Source organism: Hippopotamus amphibius, chromosome 2 (genome assembly GCF_030028045.1).
Source record: "Hippopotamus amphibius kiboko isolate mHipAmp2 chromosome 2, mHipAmp2.hap2, whole genome shotgun sequence".
In the NCBI taxonomy this organism is placed as follows: domain Eukaryota; kingdom Metazoa; phylum Chordata; class Mammalia; order Artiodactyla; family Hippopotamidae; genus Hippopotamus; species Hippopotamus amphibius.
The window spans coordinates 3,293,719-3,313,320 of NC_080187.1; the positions used below are offsets into that span (position 1 = coordinate 3,293,719).

At 62.1% G+C, this 19,602-nt stretch overlaps 1 protein-coding gene across 2 annotated transcripts in view; it reads left to right on the forward strand.

The window, feature by feature from the left end:
* The window catches only part of COL5A1 (collagen type V alpha 1 chain), a 159,234-nt gene that overhangs the window by 67,167 nt on the left and 72,465 nt on the right, over positions 1 to 19,602 (forward strand). For both annotated transcript variants that reach the window (XM_057724520.1, XM_057724522.1), the window contains exons 5-14: positions 700 to 831; positions 2,056 to 2,193; positions 2,703 to 2,954; positions 3,969 to 4,136; positions 4,277 to 4,330; positions 8,757 to 8,798; positions 9,000 to 9,062; positions 16,423 to 16,497; positions 17,351 to 17,443; positions 18,888 to 18,944. In XM_057724520.1, coding sequence (XP_057580503.1) covers positions 700 to 831; positions 2,056 to 2,193; positions 2,703 to 2,954; positions 3,969 to 4,136; positions 4,277 to 4,330; positions 8,757 to 8,798; positions 9,000 to 9,062; positions 16,423 to 16,497; positions 17,351 to 17,443; positions 18,888 to 18,944 — 1,074 coding nt within the window. The remainder of the gene's footprint in view (positions 1 to 699; positions 832 to 2,055; positions 2,194 to 2,702; positions 2,955 to 3,968; positions 4,137 to 4,276; positions 4,331 to 8,756; positions 8,799 to 8,999; positions 9,063 to 16,422; positions 16,498 to 17,350; positions 17,444 to 18,887; positions 18,945 to 19,602) is intronic.

A 19,602-nucleotide genomic window follows, 5' to 3' on the forward strand; every position in this document is an offset into this window, starting at 1 on the left:
GTGGATGGGTGCGTGGGTGGATGGACGGGTGGATGGGAGGGTGGATGGATGGATGGATGGATGGGTGGATGGATGGATGGGAGCGTGGATGGATGGATGGGTGGATGGGTGGGTGGATGGATGGATGGGTGGGTGGTTGGGTGGGTGGATGGATGGATGGATGGATGGATGGATGGGTGGATAGATGGGTGAACGGATGGGTGGATGGGTGGATGGATGGGTGGGTTGGTGGGTGGATGGGTGATTGGGTGGTTGAGTGGGTGAAAAGTTGGAAGGATGGGTGGGTGGATGGGCGCGTGGGTGGATGGATGGGTGAATGGGAGGGTGGATGGGTGGATGGCTGGATAGGAGTGTGGATGGATGGATGGGTGGATGGGTGGGTGGATGGATGGATGGGTGGGTGGATGGGTGGGTGGATGGATGGATGGATGGATGGGTGGATGGGTGGGTGGATGGATGGATGGATGGATGGGCGGATAGATGGGTGAACGGATGGGTGGATGGGTGGATGGATGGGTGGGTTGGTGGGTGGATGGGTGATTGGGTGGTTGAGTGGGTGAAAAGTTGGAAGGATGGGTGGGTGGATGGGTAGCTTGAGTATCTCTTGGAGGCAGCAGCTCTCAGGCGTCAGGTGGTTGTCCTGGATCCCCACGTGGGTCCCCTCTGTGCCGCCTGTTCAGGGCTCTTGTCCTCTTCCAGGGAGACATCCAGCAGCTGCTCTTCGTCTCGGACCACCGGGCCGCTTACGATTACTGCGAGCACTACAGCCCCGACTGTGACACCGCGGTCCCTGACAAGCCCCAGTCACAGGACCCCAACCCGGATGAATATGTGAGTCCTGGTGGGCGCTGTGGGCAGACCCTCGGGGGGGGGGGATGGGGGTGGAGGGAACACAGACGCCGTGGGACCCCCAATGTAAGTAAACCCACTTGGTGAGACTACAATTGGTCCCGGGGATGAGGTGGATTCCTGACTCACTTTATGAAGGGTCCTGTGCCCCCAAGGCGACTGAGTCAGGAAGATGTTGATAAAGAACCTTTCACACAACTTTCTGGGTGAAGAGCCAGGAGGCCTGTGACCCGACACCTGGGCGGGATGCTGTGAGCGTAAACGCCACTGGTGCCCTCGGGGGCTGTCTGGAGCTTGCCAGATTGGAGGGCCTCAGGCCTGTCAGAGCAGAAGGGTGGGTCCTCCGACCCCCAGAGCGGCAGCGACTCTGAGGGGCGGCCTTGGCCCGAGCGTTCCGGGAGCGTGTCTGACGCCTCATGTCTGTGGGTCACATGTGACCCGTGTGTCTATGGGGCAGCCTTTCCCATCCACCTGCTCCCACACCCCAGCAGAGCATCGGGTAATCTGATTTGCAATTCTCTGTACCATTTCCAGATGAAAATCCTCTTCCATCCCCTGCTCAGATTTGTCTCCTGTTTCTTTTAAGTAAAATTCAGTCCTGCTCTTTATGTCTCCTCTGAGCGTCCCTTGTTTCATGAGCAGTCAGAAGAGAGGGAGCGGGGACCCCATGAAGCTGTGGGGCCTTGGGCTGGGCATGCGTCATGCACCCCCGAGAGCGGGGCAGACCACACTCCCAGCTGGGTTCCTGTGGCTGAGGCCTGCCGGCCGGCCCCTTCCTAATTCCCGACGCAGAGATGGGTATGAGAGCGAGAGCACCTCTGTTGCTGTGAAGGTCCTCCCGTGTTGCAGGTCGGGTGGACCCCAAGTCGCAGTGGCCTTGCTGGCAGAGCCCGTGGTCTGGCCAGTCATCCTGGCCCTTGGGTGCTAAAGCATTAGAACATCCAGACCTTTTCGGGCTTATCTCTCTTTGAAGGGCGCTGGGAGTCCCTTTTGCATCCTTTGCGCTCCTCAAGAGGCTGGCTGTGCTCCCCCCAGGGGCTGGAGGGGGAGGACTCCCTTCAGGGCCCCCAGGGTTGGTGCCTGGAGCTGGGCACGATTTTCTGGGGTCCGCGCTTCCCGGCTGAGCCTGCAGGGGAGGGAGACGGCAGGCTGGCATCTCGGGGTGGGGGGCTCATGCCGGCTCACGCGGCCCCCATTTGCCCTCAGTACCCGGATGGAGAGGGTGAAGGAGACACTTATTACTACGAGTACCCCTACTACGAGGACACGGACGACGTGGGCAAGGAGCCCACCCCCACCAAGACACCGGTGGAAGTTGCCCGAGGGACCACGGAGGTGGCCGAGGTCTGGCTGGGTGGCTGCTGGTCCCTGGAGGCTGCGGTGTGGTGGGGGGGATGGAGGGGCCGCAGCGAGCTTGGGGGCCGTTTGGAGATGCGTGGAGACTGGCGGGGATACAGGGACTAGGGGACCATGTGTGCTTCGTTCTCACGGGGAGTGATGGGCAGAGGGCTGCTCACGGTGCCGGGGGCACCAGGGGCCGTGGATGTGACGGAACACGGTCCCCTTCCCAAAGGTTGGCCAGGACACTGGCACCTATGCCTGTAGTCTGGAATGTTCTCTTTTTAAACGATTTTGAGATACAGTTCGAGTGCATGATTCTGGGATTTAGAAGTACTCAGCGCTCCGCTGGGCTGGGCTGCCTCCCTCCGCACCCAGGGGGCCCCCGTGCCCTGATCCACAAGGTCCAGTTGGCCGATGGGTCAACCTCCCTCTCAAACCACAGAGGAAACCCCAGACTGGGTCCCCACTGCGCCACCGCCCTCCAAGCCTGTGTGTCTCTGCCCGGCTCCCAGGAGGTGACCCAGCCCTCCACGGAAGCCCCTCCAGTGCCCAACACCACCGTGGGGGCCGGGAAGGAGGAGGACATCGGCATCGAGGACTACGACTATGTGCCCAGCGAGGACTACTACACGCCGCCCCCTTACGAGGACCTCAACTACGGCGAGGGCATCGAGAACCCGGATGAGAACCCCGACCAGCTCCCCGACCAGGGCGCCCGGGCCGAGGTCCCCACCAGCACGGTCCTCACCTCCAACGCCTCCAACGTAATTGCTTTCCTGGCGAGCGGGCTGGTCCAGGGGAGGGGGCTGGAGCCCGGGGTCTTCCTTCTCTACTCCTCGCCCGGCTGTCCTGGGGCGGCTGCCCTGTCCCCCCGCCCCGTACACCTGGCCCTGTGGCCCTTTGCCGCCGGGCGGTTTTAAGGGCTCCCCAGGGGTGCCCGGTGAGTTTGGAGTCACCGACGTGCTGAGTGGATCCCGGTGGTGTCAGGTTTTCACCAGTGAAATGGGTGGGATGAGCCCCGCACTCCAGGTCTCCTGGGGTTCAGTCTGAGGTGGAGGAGGACACGCGTATTTGCTGACGGTGTTCCTGTCCGTGGCCTGGGGGTGGGGGCGGGCAGGCCAGACAGGTACACGCACGAGCTGGGCGTCTGGGCGAGTAGACCAGACGTGAGGCTGGGCAGGACCGTGGGCTTTCCCCTCGGGCAGACCGGACTTGAAATCTCCCCCCGTGCCCTTCTAAAGTGATGTCCTCTGTCTTGAAATCAGTGATGCCATTTACAACCTGGCACCAGGGATGCCCGCCTCTTGGGGCTGTTGCCACACGTTCAGACCGGAGAGGAGTTTAGCTCAGCCCACGTCACGTAGCAAATGCTGAAAAACAGCCCTCGTGTGGTGCTGCATTCGTGATGGCCACAGAGCAGACGCGTGGGGTTCTGATGGGTCCAGACCCCTCTGGCAGCGGGCCTGGGATTCGGGGCACGTTACCCCGAGAGCCTGGGCTGGGGGTGGAGGCCCTGGCACCCCAGGTTCCCCAGATGCACAGAGCAGCCTGGCGCAGTGCGCCTGTCCTCGTGCAGCGCTGGTTTGCCACGGGGTCTTGGGGGGTTTGTGTGCGTTTCCCCATCGTGAGAGGGAGAAGCTGCCTCCCAACAAGTGAAGGCCCAGGCTCCCCGTGCTCTGTGACCTGGGAGGCCGGGTCCTCGGGGTCCCGGGGCTGGGGGCCTGCGCGTGTCCCTTACCCGGTCTCCTCCTGCTCACCCCTGCCACCCTCCCTCTTAGCCGGCTCCGCCTCCAGAGGAGGGGACGGAGGACTTGGAGGGAGAATTCACGGAAGAAACCATCAAGAACCTGGACGAGACCTACTACGACCCTTACTATGACCCCACCATCTCCCCGTCAGAGGTCGGGCCGGGCATGCCTGCCAACCAGGACACCGTCTACGAAGGCGTGAGTGGCTGGGGAGGGCGCCTCCCAGGCACTCGGGGAGTGGGGGGGGGACACGCTACTTCATCAGCCGAACGGATTTGGTGTAATCTGTACCTTCCTCCTGCGCTCCCTCTCCTCTCTCTGCATCTTCCGGACCCCAGATCGGACCACGGGGCGAGAAGGGGCAAAAGGGAGAACCTGCCATCATCGAACCAGTAAGACGCTTTCTTATTCTTGCCGCGAAACCGGCGGGGCAGGGGTCGCGGCTTGGGGCACAGGGTGGGTAAGGTGGGACGTGGCTGGACTTGCGCCCACCGCGTCTGTATACCTGGGGCCACCGCGGGAAGCCACGTGGCCTCGTGGACGCCACGTGCTGCTTTGAAGAGCCCCTGGCAGGCAGAAGGTTCTGGACCCCGACCAAGGGGTGCCTGCGGGGGTTCAAATGAGTCAGGACCCCTGTGCCACACACTGAAGATCCGGGCCCGTCCCTGCGCGTCGATCTCTCCTGGATTCAAAGACTCGGCTTCTGGGAGGGACCCCCCGGAGGGCGCGGGGATTAGCGGGCCACACGTGGGCCAGGAGCGGCCAGGCTGGAGCGGGGAGCGTCAGCCACGGGCCGGCTCTCCCCATGGGCCGTGCAGCCGTGTTGCTGCAGCTGGGGAAACGGGGAAGCCAGGTTCTCAACCACGTCGAGGGGATTTAGTGCAACAGCTCTGCGCGGAAACGCCCCTTGAGAGAAACTGCCTGTGCCAGGTGACAGGGCCGGGGCAAGTTCCACAAAATGACCGTTGATAACGTCTTACCCTTGGGACCATAGGGACGAGGCCCCACGTGCCCCTCGTGGGTAGGTGGGTATTGGCGGGGGACCCCGTCTGCGTTGGCATGTCCGCTGCCCTCAGGGAGCCGTGCCTGGCCGGGAGCACCCGGGTCCACCCTGTGGCCTGAGGGCTGCCAAGGTCGGGGCCCTGACCCTGGGGCAGGCAAGGCGGGGGAGGGCACCCTGCAGCTGCACGTGGTGGGCACGGCGTTGTGGGCTGGAAGGCGGCCCTGGACGAGAGAGCGGGGAGGGGCCGGCTGCCAAGGTCCACCCCTGCCACGTCTTCCAAGAGCCAGAGGGAGGAGGCCCGCGTCCTGCCCCTTGACGGTCACAGGGTTGGGGCCGGGCTCTGGCTTCCTCTGCTGTTAGCACTGGGTTCCAGGCAGCTAAGCCCAGGATACCATGTGGTTGCTCCAGGGACTGAGGATGGGGCGCCCTTCCCCCTCCCGTGGGACAAGGAAGGTTCTTTTGCAACCTCATCCCCCTTAGAGGCACCTGAAGCCCGTGGCCAGGCCATGAGGACGGGGGCACTAGGTGACTGTCCTGCCCTGTACTCCCTGCCCTGCCCCCAGGGCCTGTCCCAGGGATGGGCTCCTCTGCTCCCACTGGGCTGTGGCCCCTGGGCACATACATCCTGTTCTCGGGCTGAGAACGTTCCTTTCCTGGTGCTCCCTGAGGGTCCAGGGCAGACAGGATGGGGGTGCAGCGGAAGGGGGCAGAGGTTCCGAAGAGGGGCGCCGGCACAAAGTGGCCCCTTGCCCAGTGATCTGAAAAATCCTGACACCAAGTCCAGACGCGGGGAAAGGCGACCCCCGGGGAAGAGCAGTGCAGCCAGTGGAGCTGCCCCAAAGCGCGGGGCTGCGGGAACCCGCTCCCGTCCTTGCAGGGGTGGGGGTGGTGCCAGAATGTGGACCACGCCCAGCGTGGCTTCCCTGTGGTCCAGCCATGCGTGGTCCAGATGGCCTCGGTCCCTGGTCAATTTGCCGCTGACTCGTGTGCCCTCCTTGGTGTCTCCATCGCTTCAGGGAAAGGGACATCTTGCCTGGGAGGAGTAGGACCCCTGAGCAGGCAGCGGCCAAGCTCTGTGGAGTCCTGGGTTTGGTCCTGGCTCTGGGAGGGCCTGGCTGGCACCTCGGTCCGGAGGAGCTTCCTGTTTGCACATCCCCCAGACTGGGCTGCCCCTGTGTGAGAGCCGTAGTGTCCCAGGTCCGGGTGAAGGGGGGCGAGGGCGGCACACGGGGTGTCCAGTTGCCAGGCTCCAGCAGGCTCCGCTGGTGAGGGTGTGCCAGAGGAGCGGGCTGAGACGATAGAGGCGGTCCTACCCAAATAGCACGTCTCCAGAAAATCCACTTCATCTTCATTCGGAGAGAAACGAGCCATCTGGATGCTGTTAGGGAAGGATGCCCTCCCCTCTGGTCCAGGCGTTCACTCCCGCCCAGCCCCCAGCCTGTTCAGAGTGTCCACGGGGCCAAGGCTGGTCCCCCTGGAGACACCATGTAAACAGTTGGAGTTTCTCAGCCTGGAGCATCGCCAGATGTTCTCAACGTCTTAGCTCCCCGTAAACAGATGGCTGAGTCCTGGGAGACGGCCAACGTGGTCTCGCTGCTGGTCGCACGGGCATCTCAGCCCATGGAGGTTGGGTGGCCGTCTCCTCTCCCCCACCTGCCCCAGCGACTGCCCTTTGGGGAGTGTGACTCACTGTCCGTGGATCTCTTGGGACCAGCTCCCCTCTCCATCCATCCAATCTGGGACTCGGGGACTATTTCCCACTGGGATCCGGTACCCTCCATCGTGGCTGAGCAGGACAAGCAGCTGCCTGAAAGGACAGGGATCCCTCAGCCGAGAGGATTCAGGTCAATCAGATCTGGTGCTCCCGGCTGCCCTGGGACCTCAGGGACCAGGCCTCCCCACATCCAATGGCCCGTATCATCTGGGGGAAGGCCCAAACCTTTAAGGAAGGTTTTCTTCGTCGGTGCGATTTAGCAGATGAACGGACATCCATTAAGAGTTGTTCCAAGTTCAGCCAAGGCTGAGACCTTCCATCCAGGTGGGGTGCGGAGTGGGGCCAGTGCGGGAAGGCCGTGGCTTTCCGTGTCTTGGGAGCGCCCCTTGTTGGGGTGGTGGCGGGTCTATCCCTTCACTGTGCCTGGGAAAGTTCAGGCACGCCTCCGCTGGGCTCAGCCGTCCAGCGGCCTCCAGCCCTTCCCAGGCCGACCTGGAACGACCCTCCTGTGAGAGCTGCCCGCCGTGGCCCCGGCTCCCCAAGAACAGCGGTTATGTGTCCGGGAAAACAGCTGCAATCCTGCAGGGCCCGCGGCCGCCAGGGTGTCTCTCTTCATTCCAGCTCAGTTCTGAGCCTCCTCAGCTGCCTTTGTCAGAGGAGGAAGCAGGAAAGCTAGGATTTATGAGGCCGTTTGGTTGAACTTTCTGTGTACATCTCAGATACAAACATTTCTCTGAGTGCACATCTGTGTAAACACGAGGTGCATCCTCCCGGTGACTGGGGAGCCCCGGTGGCGAGCGTCCTGCAGCCCCTGGCCTGGAGTCTGACACCTGCGCTGACCTGTGCCTGTCCTGGGCACATCCTCTTACTCCCGGGAAGCAATTCCAGGTTTCGTGAGAGGATTGTTCACGTTCAAAGAAAAGCCCGGGTCGGCATGGCGTTGCTGGGCCCCAGAGAGAAGCAGCCACGCGTGCTCTGTTCTGGGGGATCCGCAGGCACCCCTGTCCTGGCCGTCACAGGAATTCGCGAGGAAGAGGGATTCACGGCAGCCATGGGCCCCGCGTGCGGCTGAAGCCTGCCCGGCTGGGCCGGACAGAACCCACGGGGTCCCAGGACCCCCCAAAACCATCCGCCACCGTGTTCTCAGCGTGTAAACCCCTGCAGGGGCCGGAGATCCCTCCCTCCCTGGAAGGCAGTGCACTGCCTCTGACCTCTGAAGTGGCCATGCAACACAGAGGACCCTGCGGCCCGCCTGACCTTGGTGTTGACCGGACAGGGGTAGAGAGGAGGCCCGCGCTGGGAAGGAGGCTGAAGCCGAGGGCCGAGAGTGGGAGCCCCGGGCCGGGAGCTCTGTCTGATCTCCCCTCCTCTGCCCGTGCTGACTCTCGGGACCCAGGCTGACCGGGGGCAGGAGGCCTTGTCCTCATCTTGGGGAAAGACAGTGAGGCCTGAGGCCAGAGGCAGGGTGGACCTCGGCTCACGGGTGAGGGGCTGGAGGAGGAGGGGGGCTGCTGCTGGGTGGTGGGGGAAGCATCTCCCACCTGGAGGGAGGAGGAGGCTGGAGGCCCCATGCGACCTGTCTGAGCCATCGGGGGGCCTCGGCCTGCGGCGCCCCGTTCCTCTTGTCCCCCCTGAATCCGCCAGGCGGCCGTCTCTCCACCCTCACTGGGGCCTCGTCCTGGGGTCCACTGCCCCCTCAGGCCGCCATCACCAGGGCCTGCCTGGGCGCTGCTCCCCGGGGACAGGAGGGCCAGAGGTGGGGCCGGGGGCAGGGGGGTCCTGGTGCCCCTCTCTCCTCTGGAAGCTGCTTTCGAGGGAAGCCTGTTGGCTGCCATCAGGCTCGTGGTTGCCCTGGAAACGCTCAGAGGCCAGTCGCCGCGGCCTCCGCCACAGCCCCCGGGACAGAGGCGGCTGCGCAGGACACCCCCCCCCCCCAGGATGGGGGATGCGGACCCAGAGGCCTGAGTCCGTGGTCCTCTGGTCCCCCCCAGCCTGAAGGGCATCCTTGGGGCTGGGGTCTGCTGGGGGTCGGGCCCATGTGGGGTCCCGGAGTGGAGGGAAGGGGTCCTGGGGTCTCAGATGTTCTCCCCGTCTCTTCCAGGGCATGCTTCTGGAGGGGCCGCCTGGCCCCGAAGGCCCTGCGGTAAGTGTCCTGTTTTATTCCCCATGACGTGTGGAGGCGCTCAGGGGTGGAGGGAGACCCCTTAAAGTTCCCCGATGGAAAAGAGGGGCAGATGCCCCAGGGGCCTACACTTTCCCCGCTCTGCCTCCACCCTCTCCTGGCCAGGCAGGAACTGCCCTGTGGCTGCATCTTTAACTCTGGCTAATTTATTTTTAATTCTAGGGTCTCCCAGGACCTCCAGGAACAATGGGTCCCACTGGCCAAGTGGGGGACCCCGGAGAAAGGGTAAGGGCGGCTCTGTCCCCTGGAATCACGGGCCCTGTGGCCTCATCCAGGTGTCCTCCCTGCTCGGGAACCGGCCTTGTCCTCACACGTGTGGGTGACCGCAGCACACCAACGTCCTTCCCCAAACTGCCCGGACCCCATCTCATCTCATGCCTCCCCTTACTGCGTCCACTCTCTTCAGATGCTTGGGGGTCGACCACTGCCCGGCCCTGAGCTGGGGGCAGGCGACATCTGCATGAGTGGGTCCCCCGGAGGCTGACCCCTGGGGTCAGTGCACAGTGGCGGCCCTGGGGCCCTGCATCAGGGTAGCAATAACAGCAGCTTCAGAGGCCAAAGAGCTCCGGCGCTGCCTGGGCATCCCACGGGACCCACACTGTGCTCCCTCAATGCGAGGACTCCGTTGGCCTTGAGTCCCCCCAGCTCCAGCTTCCTTGTTGGAAATCAAGAAACAGACACAAGAGAACTTGCTCTGGGTCAGAGAGGCTGTCCTGGGGTCGCCCTGGGCAAAGGGACGCATCCCGAGGTCGCCCTGGCCAGAGGGACCCTCCCGGGGTCGCCCTGGTGGCTGCCGGGGAGATGCGGGCTGAGCCCAGCTCACCGCAATTTCATTCTGACACCTAGTGGGCATTTGGGGTACTGCAGCCCTGTGCGTTCTCAGCCAGCTTGACTTTTTTTCCCCTTTCTTTTTGTGTTTCCTGCTGGTCTAATGAATATTGATGTGAGCACAGTTTGGTTGAGAGCTAATAATTGGGTGTAGTTGTAGATGAGAGGCACTGGGAGCATGCGAGCCTCCTAACAGACCTTTATCCCCAGCGCCTGGCCCACTGCCCAAAGCAGAGACCTCACAGTTTTGTGGTGGACGGTGGCTGGGTCTGGTCCTGAGGAAAGGCAGCCGGGGTCTGCTTCCAGGGGGGTGTTTGGCTGTCAGGTGCTGGGGGCTTTGGGGCGATGCTCGGGCTGATGTGGGGTGACACCCACAGACAGAGCAGGTGGCCGAGTGACCTCTGAGGGCATCCGGATCAGACTGGGCACCAAACAGCATCCTCCACCATGTTGCTTCCCCGTGGCCCTGGCTTTGGGGCCAGAGGAGGCGGGCCTCGCTTCGTGGCTGGCCTGTGGCACGCTCGGCCCCCCCACACTTGCCGTGCCCCTCCTGCCTCTGCCACACTGTTGAAATTCCAGGCAAGCAAGCGAGGGCCTGTCCTCCTCCCACCCACCCCAGGACCAACACCACTGGAGTTCTGCCCCGGGGACTGCCTGCCGTCTGTAACCCAGCTCGTGCCGAAGGTCTGCGTAAGATGGGGTGACAGCCGTGTCCCCCTACAGAGCCGTCCTCAGAGGGACCCAGGGCTGTGCCTGAGCCCAAATGTCAATGAGAAAGGATGGTCTTCTCTCTTGGATGTAGGATAGAACGCTGTCCACGACAGGCACAGATACTGACTGACATCTCCCATCAGCCTCAGTGTTGCTCCAAATATCTCTGTCCCTCCGTCTGTCCGTCAGGCACATTCACTGCATGTCCGCAGTGCTGGGCACTGGTCTCGCGCTGAGGCTCTAAGTGCTCATGAAGCAGAGGACACTCTTCCCCGCTCGGTCCCTGCCTGTGGACTGAACCTGGGTCAGGGCTGGAGGCAGGGACCCCGCTGGTGCTTTGTGTGTGACAATTGGAGGAGCCGAGGCACCTGACAGTGGAATCCCAGTGCTTTTAGAGCTAGTCTCTCTTAAGTTCAAGTCAGGGTTCAGGAGGAAGGGACTGGGTATCAGGTCGGCAGAGGAATCACCTGCTCTAGAGCCTGCTGTCCCTGGAGTTGGAGGGAAACCTGCAGCCCACTGACCTTCCCAGAGCCCTTCCCAGGCAGAGGGGCTGATTCCAGGAGCTGAGCACCGCCCACCCTCCGGGCCCTGCTTAACCAGCTTGTCCAGGAACTGTCCCTGCTCACAGCTCAGCATCCTCTCAATGCCAGATCTCCTGGTCATCTGCTAAGTAGCTGGGAAAGAGCACTGGATGCAGAGTCAGGATCCTGCACTGCCACCTGCTGGTAGCGTGACCTCGCATCCCCGTGCAGGAGAGGAAAAAACTTCATCCTCTTGTGTTTCGTCAGTGGGACCTGCCAATTAAACTGACCAAAGACATTAACAGGAGAAAAGGCAAATAATTTTATTAATTTAATTTTACATGTACGGGGGCTTCATAAAAAAGAAGTAAAAACCCAGAGAAGTGGTTAGACTTGGGAACTTATATACCATTTTAACAGAAAGCAATACACTTTGGAGAAGTGACTACAAAATACGTGGGGGAAACTAAGGAAAGATAAGGATTATTTAGGTAGGGTCTATCTATGCGGACTCGTCCGAGTGCCAGCTGTCCGTCTCCAGTGATAAGGTTGCCCCCTCATCCTGGTACTGGTGGGGGTGGCGGTGAATTCCCTACACAAAGGGAAACGTATGTCCTGCTTGCAGGCTGATGCAGGAGGGCAGGGGACTTTCCCTGCATCTGTCGATTCTCAGTTGCCTTCTGTGCAAAAAAATCCTTGTGCCAAAGTGGCATGTTTGGGTGCCGTATGCTGGTCCCCCGCACCTGCTCGTCCTCACAGGCCCGTCTGCACGTGAGAGCTTTTCACGGGGTTGTCAGCAGTTCCTGCCCCCCCTGCTGCCCCAGGCCTCCGCCCTGGGACTCTGCAGCTCTTCTCATTACTAATTACGTCTTCCCGTCTAAGCTTTACTTGTTTGAGCCTTTCTTCCTAACGGGGTGGTGACTTCCTGGAAGGCGGGCCCCATGCCTGCATTTCTCCTTGTGACCTCACCCCCGTGCGGGCTGCCCTGCGGGCAGGTGCCCGTGAGCCTGTCTGCATCCCCTGGCCCAGAGCATCACGTCGGAGCAGACACCCTGCTTCCTGCTCTGGCCCAGCTGCGCTTCACCCCCTGCCCCCCACACCTCACCCACACTCACGCCCGCAGGCGCCCCACGCCTGGGCCTCTCTTCCACACCCTGTCTTAGCTGCTGGCACCTCAAACCCTTTCTCACCGGATACTTACTAGTGTGGATGAAGCAATCATCGGGTTTGCTGGGTCTGAGCGGCGAGGAGGAAGCCCTTTCCCCACCCCTAAAGGCCTGGATGCTCCCAAAGCCTCAGGGATTCCTTCCAAGACCCTACAGGACCAGACGGAGGCCTTTTCCCGCAGGGGTGCCTCCCTCCCTGCAGAATCGGGATGCGCTCGATGCCCTCGGGGCAGCAGGGGTCAGTGACCGTGTGCGTCCCTGTGGCCATGATGACCGGCCGTGGGCACCGCCTCTCCAGCTCCTTCTCCTGTTTGGCAGGCCCTCAGCCCCTCCCCCCACCTCTTTAGGTCTCAAGGGGTGGGCTTCCCTGCGGGAATTTGCTTGAGGGCCTTTTCTGTGCCTTAAGAGGCTTCTAAGAACAGCCGCTGTGACACCCACTGCAAGGGTGGTTCTTGGGTGCCTGTGTGGCCAGTGCCAGTCGTGACAACGCCCACCTGTGTCACCACGCTGCCTCCTGGCTGGCTGGACTTATACTCAGGGCCAGGGGAATGGACACAGGCTGGGTCCCTGCAAGTTGGCTGAGAGACAGAGTCCACGGAGGCCCTTGGCAAGTGACCGCTGGTGCCTGCAGGGCAGGGTCGTCTTACCGTCCCCTGCCTCCTGGGGCAGGACGTGCAGCTTGGCCTCTGTGTGCCCAGAACATCTTTTACAGGGCCGTCCAGCCTGGGACACCTGGTTACTCACCTGTTGCACACAACCAGGTATCTCTGTGATGTCCTGGCCACCAGCCACGGTGACACAGGCCTTCCCTGGGGGTGGGGGGCCACGTCCTCTCTGTGACCTGGTCACCCCCCTCCTAGTGCTGAGGCGTCACTAGGATTGAGCCAGGGCCACCTCAGTCATCTTGTTAACCACTTGAACCCCTGGAAGCCAGAAGGACCCCATTTCATATTAGGGAGCACGCGGCGGGGTGGTCCTCCTGAGCGGGGACAAGGCTGAACGTAGAAACACCACAGTGCTCCCTCCGGGCCTGTCGGGCTTCCCGGGCTCAGAAGACCTCAGCGAACTGGGCTGGGACTCCCTGGCCCCTCCTGCCGGGGCCGGCCGAGGCCGGTGGCGGGGGTGCGGAGGAATGGTGCCGGCTTCCCCCAGGGCTCTGGCCTTGGCTGCGGGTGTAGCCAGTTGTCAGATCTAGAGCAGGAAGTGACCACTAAGAACTCCTCTGGCCTCTCCCAAGCTGTAATTGCACAGGAACCGGCCTGAAAAACAAACACGAAAAACAAACAAAACCCCCCCACGCTGAGGGATTGAGGATCTGAGGATTGGTGCGTGTTCCTCTTCTTTCCTGGGTCTTTCTAAGAACAAGAGCAAAAATCTCTCAGCATGAAGGCTCCCCTGGTCTTTGCAGCTCCCTCCCGGACCCAGCTCCTTTATTATGAGAAGCAGCTGCAGGTGAACCTGCGTGCCCCATGGTGCCGAACCCGGGGTTCCTGAGATCAGCCCGGGGCCTGAGTCTGCAGCCACTTTCAAAGGGTCTGAGCTCTCTGCCCCCTCATCTCCCCGCCAAAGCGATGCCAGGACAGCCTTGGGAAAACCCTCTGTTAACCATGGAAGGGACGCCTTGTTTCTTTACCTGGTCTACGTGTGACCAGCCCTGTGGTGCCTGTGCTTTAAAACATTTCCATTTGACCCACTTAGGGCACTGATGAGAAAACACACAAAGGCCAGGCGACTTTCCTTATTTCAGCTTGAGCCTGGTGGCTGGAACGTCCCCCGTGTCCGACAGGCCGTGGAAGGGTGGGAAGGCGGCTGTGATGTAGCCCCACCTTTCAGCTCAGGAGACAAAGGCTTTGCGTTACAGACCTGGGTGCCTGGCAAAGTCTGGCTGGCGATGTTTTGAGCCGCGGTGAATACGGTGTAGGCGAGGGCCTCCACGGGACTCACATCAGATTCTAAGGTGTCGGAAGGATTCGTGGGGTGGTTTTCTCGTGTGAACTTTCTCTTTCTCACAGGGCTTCCAGAGTTTCCTTGTCCATCTACACACAAGCTTTTGGGAATTGTCCTGGGTGTAGTTGAAACGTACCGGCGTGAGGGTGAAAGAGCTTTTGGGCCCCTGAGGTTGAATTTTCACCCCCACAGCTTAGAAGGAGCAGGAAGAGGGTCTTTGAACGCGGAAACAGTGGATGAGGGGCCGCCCCAGTGGTTTCTCGTGCTGCGCGCGCACGCACACACACACACGTGAGCGTGCACTCACCACGTGGACAGCATCTCGTCCCTGGGAGACACGGACCCTGAGCCTTGAATTGGGGTTTGATCTGGGATTGATTCAGCAGCAAAAAGCTCAGCTGTGAACAGCTGTCAGCATTGGAGGACATCTGGGTGGCAGACCACGTTCTGGATTTTTCTTTTTTAAGTGACTTTTATCTTCTGAGAATTTTTTTTCTCTGAAATGGCAGGCCAGGGCCATTTGGCTGTGTCCATTAGCAATAAAAAAAAAAGGGGATGGGACTCCTTTGACCCAGCAGTTCTGCTTCTGAGGACCTGCCTAGGAAAGATGCCTGGGACTTCCATGGCAGTCCAGTGGTTAGGACTCGGCACTCTCACTGCCAAGGGCCCGGTTTCAATCCCTGGTCAGGGAACTAAGATCCCGCATGCCTCGCGGTGTGGCCAAAAGAAAAATTGAAAGGAAGGAAGGAAGGGAAAGAAAGAAAGAAAGAGAGAGAGAGAGAAAGAAAGAGAGAGAGAGAGAGAGAGAGAGAGAGAGAGAGAGAGAGAGAGAGAAGAAAGAAAGAAAGAAAGAAAGAAAGAAAGAAAGAAAGAAAGAAAGAAAGAAAGAAAGAAAGAAAAGAAAGAAAGAAAGAAAGGAGGGAGGGAGGGAGGGAGGGAGGGAGGGAGGGAGGGAGGAAGGAAGGAAGGGAGAAAGAAAGAAAGGTGCCTGAAGACTCATCACGGCAGCCTGTGTCCTAATGAAAACTGGAAACGACCCAAACGTGCATGAGAGGGGCACGGATTAAATAAATGATGCGTCCGTGACATGTGGGAAGCTGTACGGCCATCAAGAGGAAGGAGGCCAAGCTCGTAAAGAGGCCACAATGTGCAGCAGAGGAAAAGAGCCAATTGCAGAACAATATGTACAAGATGATCTCGTGAAAAAGGAGGGAAACCTCGTCCCCAGCCACGCACCCCCCAGACCAACAGACGTGATGCCTACCGCGTGTTCGGCACCTGTGCTTCCGGCCTCTCTGGATACGTGTGGGATTTTAGCCCTGGTTACTTCTGGAGGACTGAGAGGCAGCTTTCACTTTTCCCTCTGTGTGACTCTGTGTTATACCACATTTCACAAGATCAGGGATCAGTCCTGGAGTAAAAAGAACCACAGAAGAAATGATGGGCTGGTGTGCGTTCCAGCCCAGGCAGTACACGCCCTTCTGGGTCGTTCTGGGATGGACCCCCCGGGTGCTTGGTCTTCTGGGCCGGGGGTCGGGAGTCAGTCTATGTCTGCGCTGGGAGCATTTGAGCGTCTGCACCCTGAATTCGAGGGCGGGAACCAGCATCCCTCGCCGTGGGGCCGGTGGGGTCTCTTTCATGGAGGAGGGGAGCTAAGCTTATCTGTCTGCAGACCTCGTCCCCTGCAAGCTGGTTGGGAGTCTGGCTGCATGAGTGAGAAGATGAACGACAAAACGCTTTTTTGAAAATAAGCTGAATTATTCGTGTTACGTTCACACAGGCCTGGCTCGGGCCAGAATCAATGAGAGACTCTGTCGAGGGGGCGGGGATGGGGGTGTGTGGTGTCTGTGCAGAGGTGGGGCCTTGAATTGCTGGAGAGGACTTGTGTCCCATGCACTGTCCTCCCGGCCACTCCAGCCCCGCCTGTCTGTCCAAACAAGTGGGTGCTTCCCGTCTGGCATCTGCTCCACCCGCAGAGCCGGGGGGAGGGGACCAGCTGGCCCTCTGAGCAGCCAGCGCAGGTGTCCTCAGGCTGCCCCACCCAAGTGGGACATCTGGCAGGGACGTTCCTGGGGTCATGGAAGCCCTGTGCCCCCACCCCCACCCGCCTCCCGCAGTGTGGCCTCTGCCCGCACCCCCCGCCCCCGCCCACGGCAGACTCCAGCCTCCCCCGCCCGTGGCAGACTCTCTGACTCCTCTGGACCTTCCTCCATCCTCCTCCCTGTCCTCCTCCTCAGCCCACAGCGAAGTCCCCTCCTCTGGGCTTGGGGTCTGCACATTCCACGCCCGGGGCCCTGCGCTGCTCTGTGGTCGTGCAGGGCGTCTCCCGCGGGCCCCGCTCTGCCCCCTCACCTCCCCCCAGCCCGTCTCCGCCCTGTGCACTGACCCATGCCCCTGCTCCTCTGTCCGCAGGGTCCCCCTGGACGCCCAGGCCTTCCTGGGGCTGACGGGCTGCCCGGGCCTCCTGGAACCATGCTCATGCTGCCTGTGAGTGTCCTTCCTCGTGGGGGTGGTGGCCGGGGTGGGTGGGCTGGATGGGAGACTGGGGCCCTGGGCTGTTTCCGAGGGGGTCGATCGCCAGGCCACCGACTAGCTCCAACCCAAGCTGACTGCCTTGTAGAAACAGGCTCCTCGGGGGTGTTCTGCGGGCACGGCAGGGTGGACACCGGGGTCGGGGTCTCCACCTCTGCTGGCGTCCAGGGCTGGCCCCTCTGAGAGGGGACAGAGTCCAGCTCTGAGAGAAGCTGTGTGGCATCTCCCTCCATCACCACATACCCACCCTTTCCACTCGGACCCCCGTGCCAGCCGGTCCCTTCTTGAACTTGACCTGCTTGTGACCTTGCTTGTGACCTTGCAGGTCCTCACGGGGAGCCCAGGCCGGGAGGGCGAGTGTGTGGAGGGCTGGTCTGGACCATGTCACTCTCTCCGTGAGCCCGTGTGCCTGGGGAGCTGGGTGCAGCTCAGGAGAGCCTGCGTGGACCTGTCCCCTCCCTGCTGGGCCTCAGCGCAGGGTGTGCACTGGGCCCTGGGCTTTTCCTTGTGTTAAGTTGGGGCCGTGGGGTCTCAGGTGAGATGCCACAGGTGCCAGAAGGGGTTTCCCAGCTTCGGGGAGGCTCTCTGGGTGGCCTGAGGGCTGGAATTGGCTGGTGGGGCTGGAGCAGCTCTGTGCAGGCAGAGCTGGGCGGCGTGACCGGGAGGGGGTCTGGGGCTGGAAGCTGCACAGCCAGACCCTCCAAGGCTCCGAGGTCACCTGAGAGGCCGATGGGCGTGCCTCAGCCCTGCGGTCCAGAGCGGGCACCACGTCGGTGTGCCCTTGGTGACCCCAGTCCTACACCTGCAGTTCCGGTTCGGCGGGGGCGGTGATGCGAGTGCCAAAGGGCCCATGGTCTCAGCCCAGGAGTCCCAAGCGCAAGCCATCCTGCAGCAGGCCCGGGTGAGTGGGGCCCTGGGCCGGAGGGCGGGGGGAGCAGAGCCCGGCCCCGTGGGGCTCGGCGCCCAGCTGGGATGGGAAGTGCCTCTGGCCAAGTTGGGTGGGCTCGCCTGGGAGTCAGGAGCCTGTGGGGTCCAGTCCTCCCTGCGCACTTCGGGGGCCGGGTGAGTACCAGGAAAGGTGGGGGAGGTTTCTCAGGGCTTCCTTGTCCACACCGAGGGTCCAGGTTCCTGGATGAGGCCTTGTCCGCCGAGCCTCTCTGGCACCTGCTGACCCCGTGCGCCCAGCTTCAGCCGTGTGCCGCCCTCCCCTGGGCTCTGGGGATGGAGAGACCCCATGTTCTCCTGGAAGGGGCTCCCTGTGGGGGGGCCGGGCTGAGCCTGATGCCTCTGGAGAGAGCCCGTGGGCCCCGAAGTCCCTCACCCAGCCTGGGGGTCCCGAGGAGCACGTGCCCCGGTATCGCTCTGCCCTCGGCAGACGAGCTCATTAGTGAGTTGCGTGTTTAGTTGACGAGGCTCCAGGTTGCTGATTGCCTGTGAAACGAGCAGATGCCGCCCGCTGGGTGGGGGATCCTCCCGTGGGGCGCCCGTCATGGGGCGTCGCGGGAAGCTGCTGAGGAGCCCCTTGCTGGGCAGCATCTGTGTGGCCCTGGCCCGGCGGGCACACGCTAATGGTCAGGACACGTGGATAGTGACGGATGGGGCGGCGGGCGCTGAGGCGCTGCTGTGGGACCAGCTGCCGTGTGATGCGATCAGCGGCCGACAAACCCCATCGCCTGCCCCCCGATCTACTGCCCGGCCGGCCTGGCTGGCCTTTGAATCCGTGTGTGTTCTGATGGAAGCCAAGTGGGCAGTGGGCTCCTAAGAAGCTTTTATAACACAAAATCGTCCAAAATTAAAATGGCATCATGCGGGGGGCACAGTGCCACAACGGGGGCGGGAGAGGCCCTTTAAGCAAGCAGGTTGAACTGGGCGGTGGCAGCTGGGAGGCGGGGAGGCACCGGGCAGGTGTCCCGGTGGGGCCCCAGGTGGCTGGGGTTCCCCGGCTGCCTCTCCTGGTGATGATTTCGTTCACCCTAGGAGGGCTCCCCGACACCTCCCCGGTCACTGGAGGTGCCCCCTGTGGGACCTTAATGCCAACCCAGCCCAGAACGTGGGCTTCATTTCAAGCGTACTCTGAGGGGTGGAGGGCGGAGGGCAGGCCCTCCCGGTGCACGGCGGGTCGGGGAGAAGGAAGGAGTCAGCACGTGGTGAGGGGCACCTGCCTGGCTCCCGCCCCACCTCTCCCGCCCCATTCGTGGCGGTCACCGTCTGGGGGTCCGTGGGACCTCCTCCCCCCCCGGCTCCGATCCATGGCCTCTGATGTCAGCCCCTTCCCACCTGGCACGTCTCACCTGTCAGGACAGGTGAACCAGCCATTTCTCAGCGTGTCTCGTTTTCCCTTGCAGCTGGCGTTGAGGGGGCCGGCTGGCCCGATGGGTCTTACCGGGAGACCCGGTCCCATGGTAAGTCGTCATCGCGGAGCGCGTGGGGGAGCACGGGGGAAGGGGGGGTGGTTAGGTGCCCCTGGCCAGCCCCTGCCCATCAGGCTTGCAGGTCAAAGCACACTTTACATCACCGGGAGCTCAGGGTGGGAGGGGCCTGGGCAGGAGGAGCCTGAGGTGTCCACGGCGCCCTGGGGGCAGGGAAGGGCTCACACTTGCATTGGCTACGACTTTGCCTGGTGACCCCGGGCCCCAAGCCTCTTTCTCTCGAGGCTGCCATCACTCTTTACAGTCGCGGCCACCTCAGCGTGGGGCAGACCCCAGTTCCAGCCCCCTGCCCGGCCCCTGATGCACCAACCGCGGGCAGCGTGTGCCAGGCAGACTCGGGGCGGCAGATGGGGCCTCTGGGGGTGTGCATGGCCCTTGCAGTTTGCAAGGAGCTGGAGGACTGACGCGCATGGTGCCCCGCCCCCGTCCCCCAGGAGGGGTGGGCTTGGCCCTGGGTCTGCGTCAGGGCCCTCCCTGCATCTGGGGATCTTGCCCTGCAATGGGCGAGGGTGTCCACACGCGGCCTAGGCTGCAGGCTGTGACAGACAGTGGTCAGATCCGTCCTGGAGAGAAGCGAGCGTGTCCTGAGCTGGTGGCCCTTGTGCACGCCCCGTCCACGATTTCCCTCAAA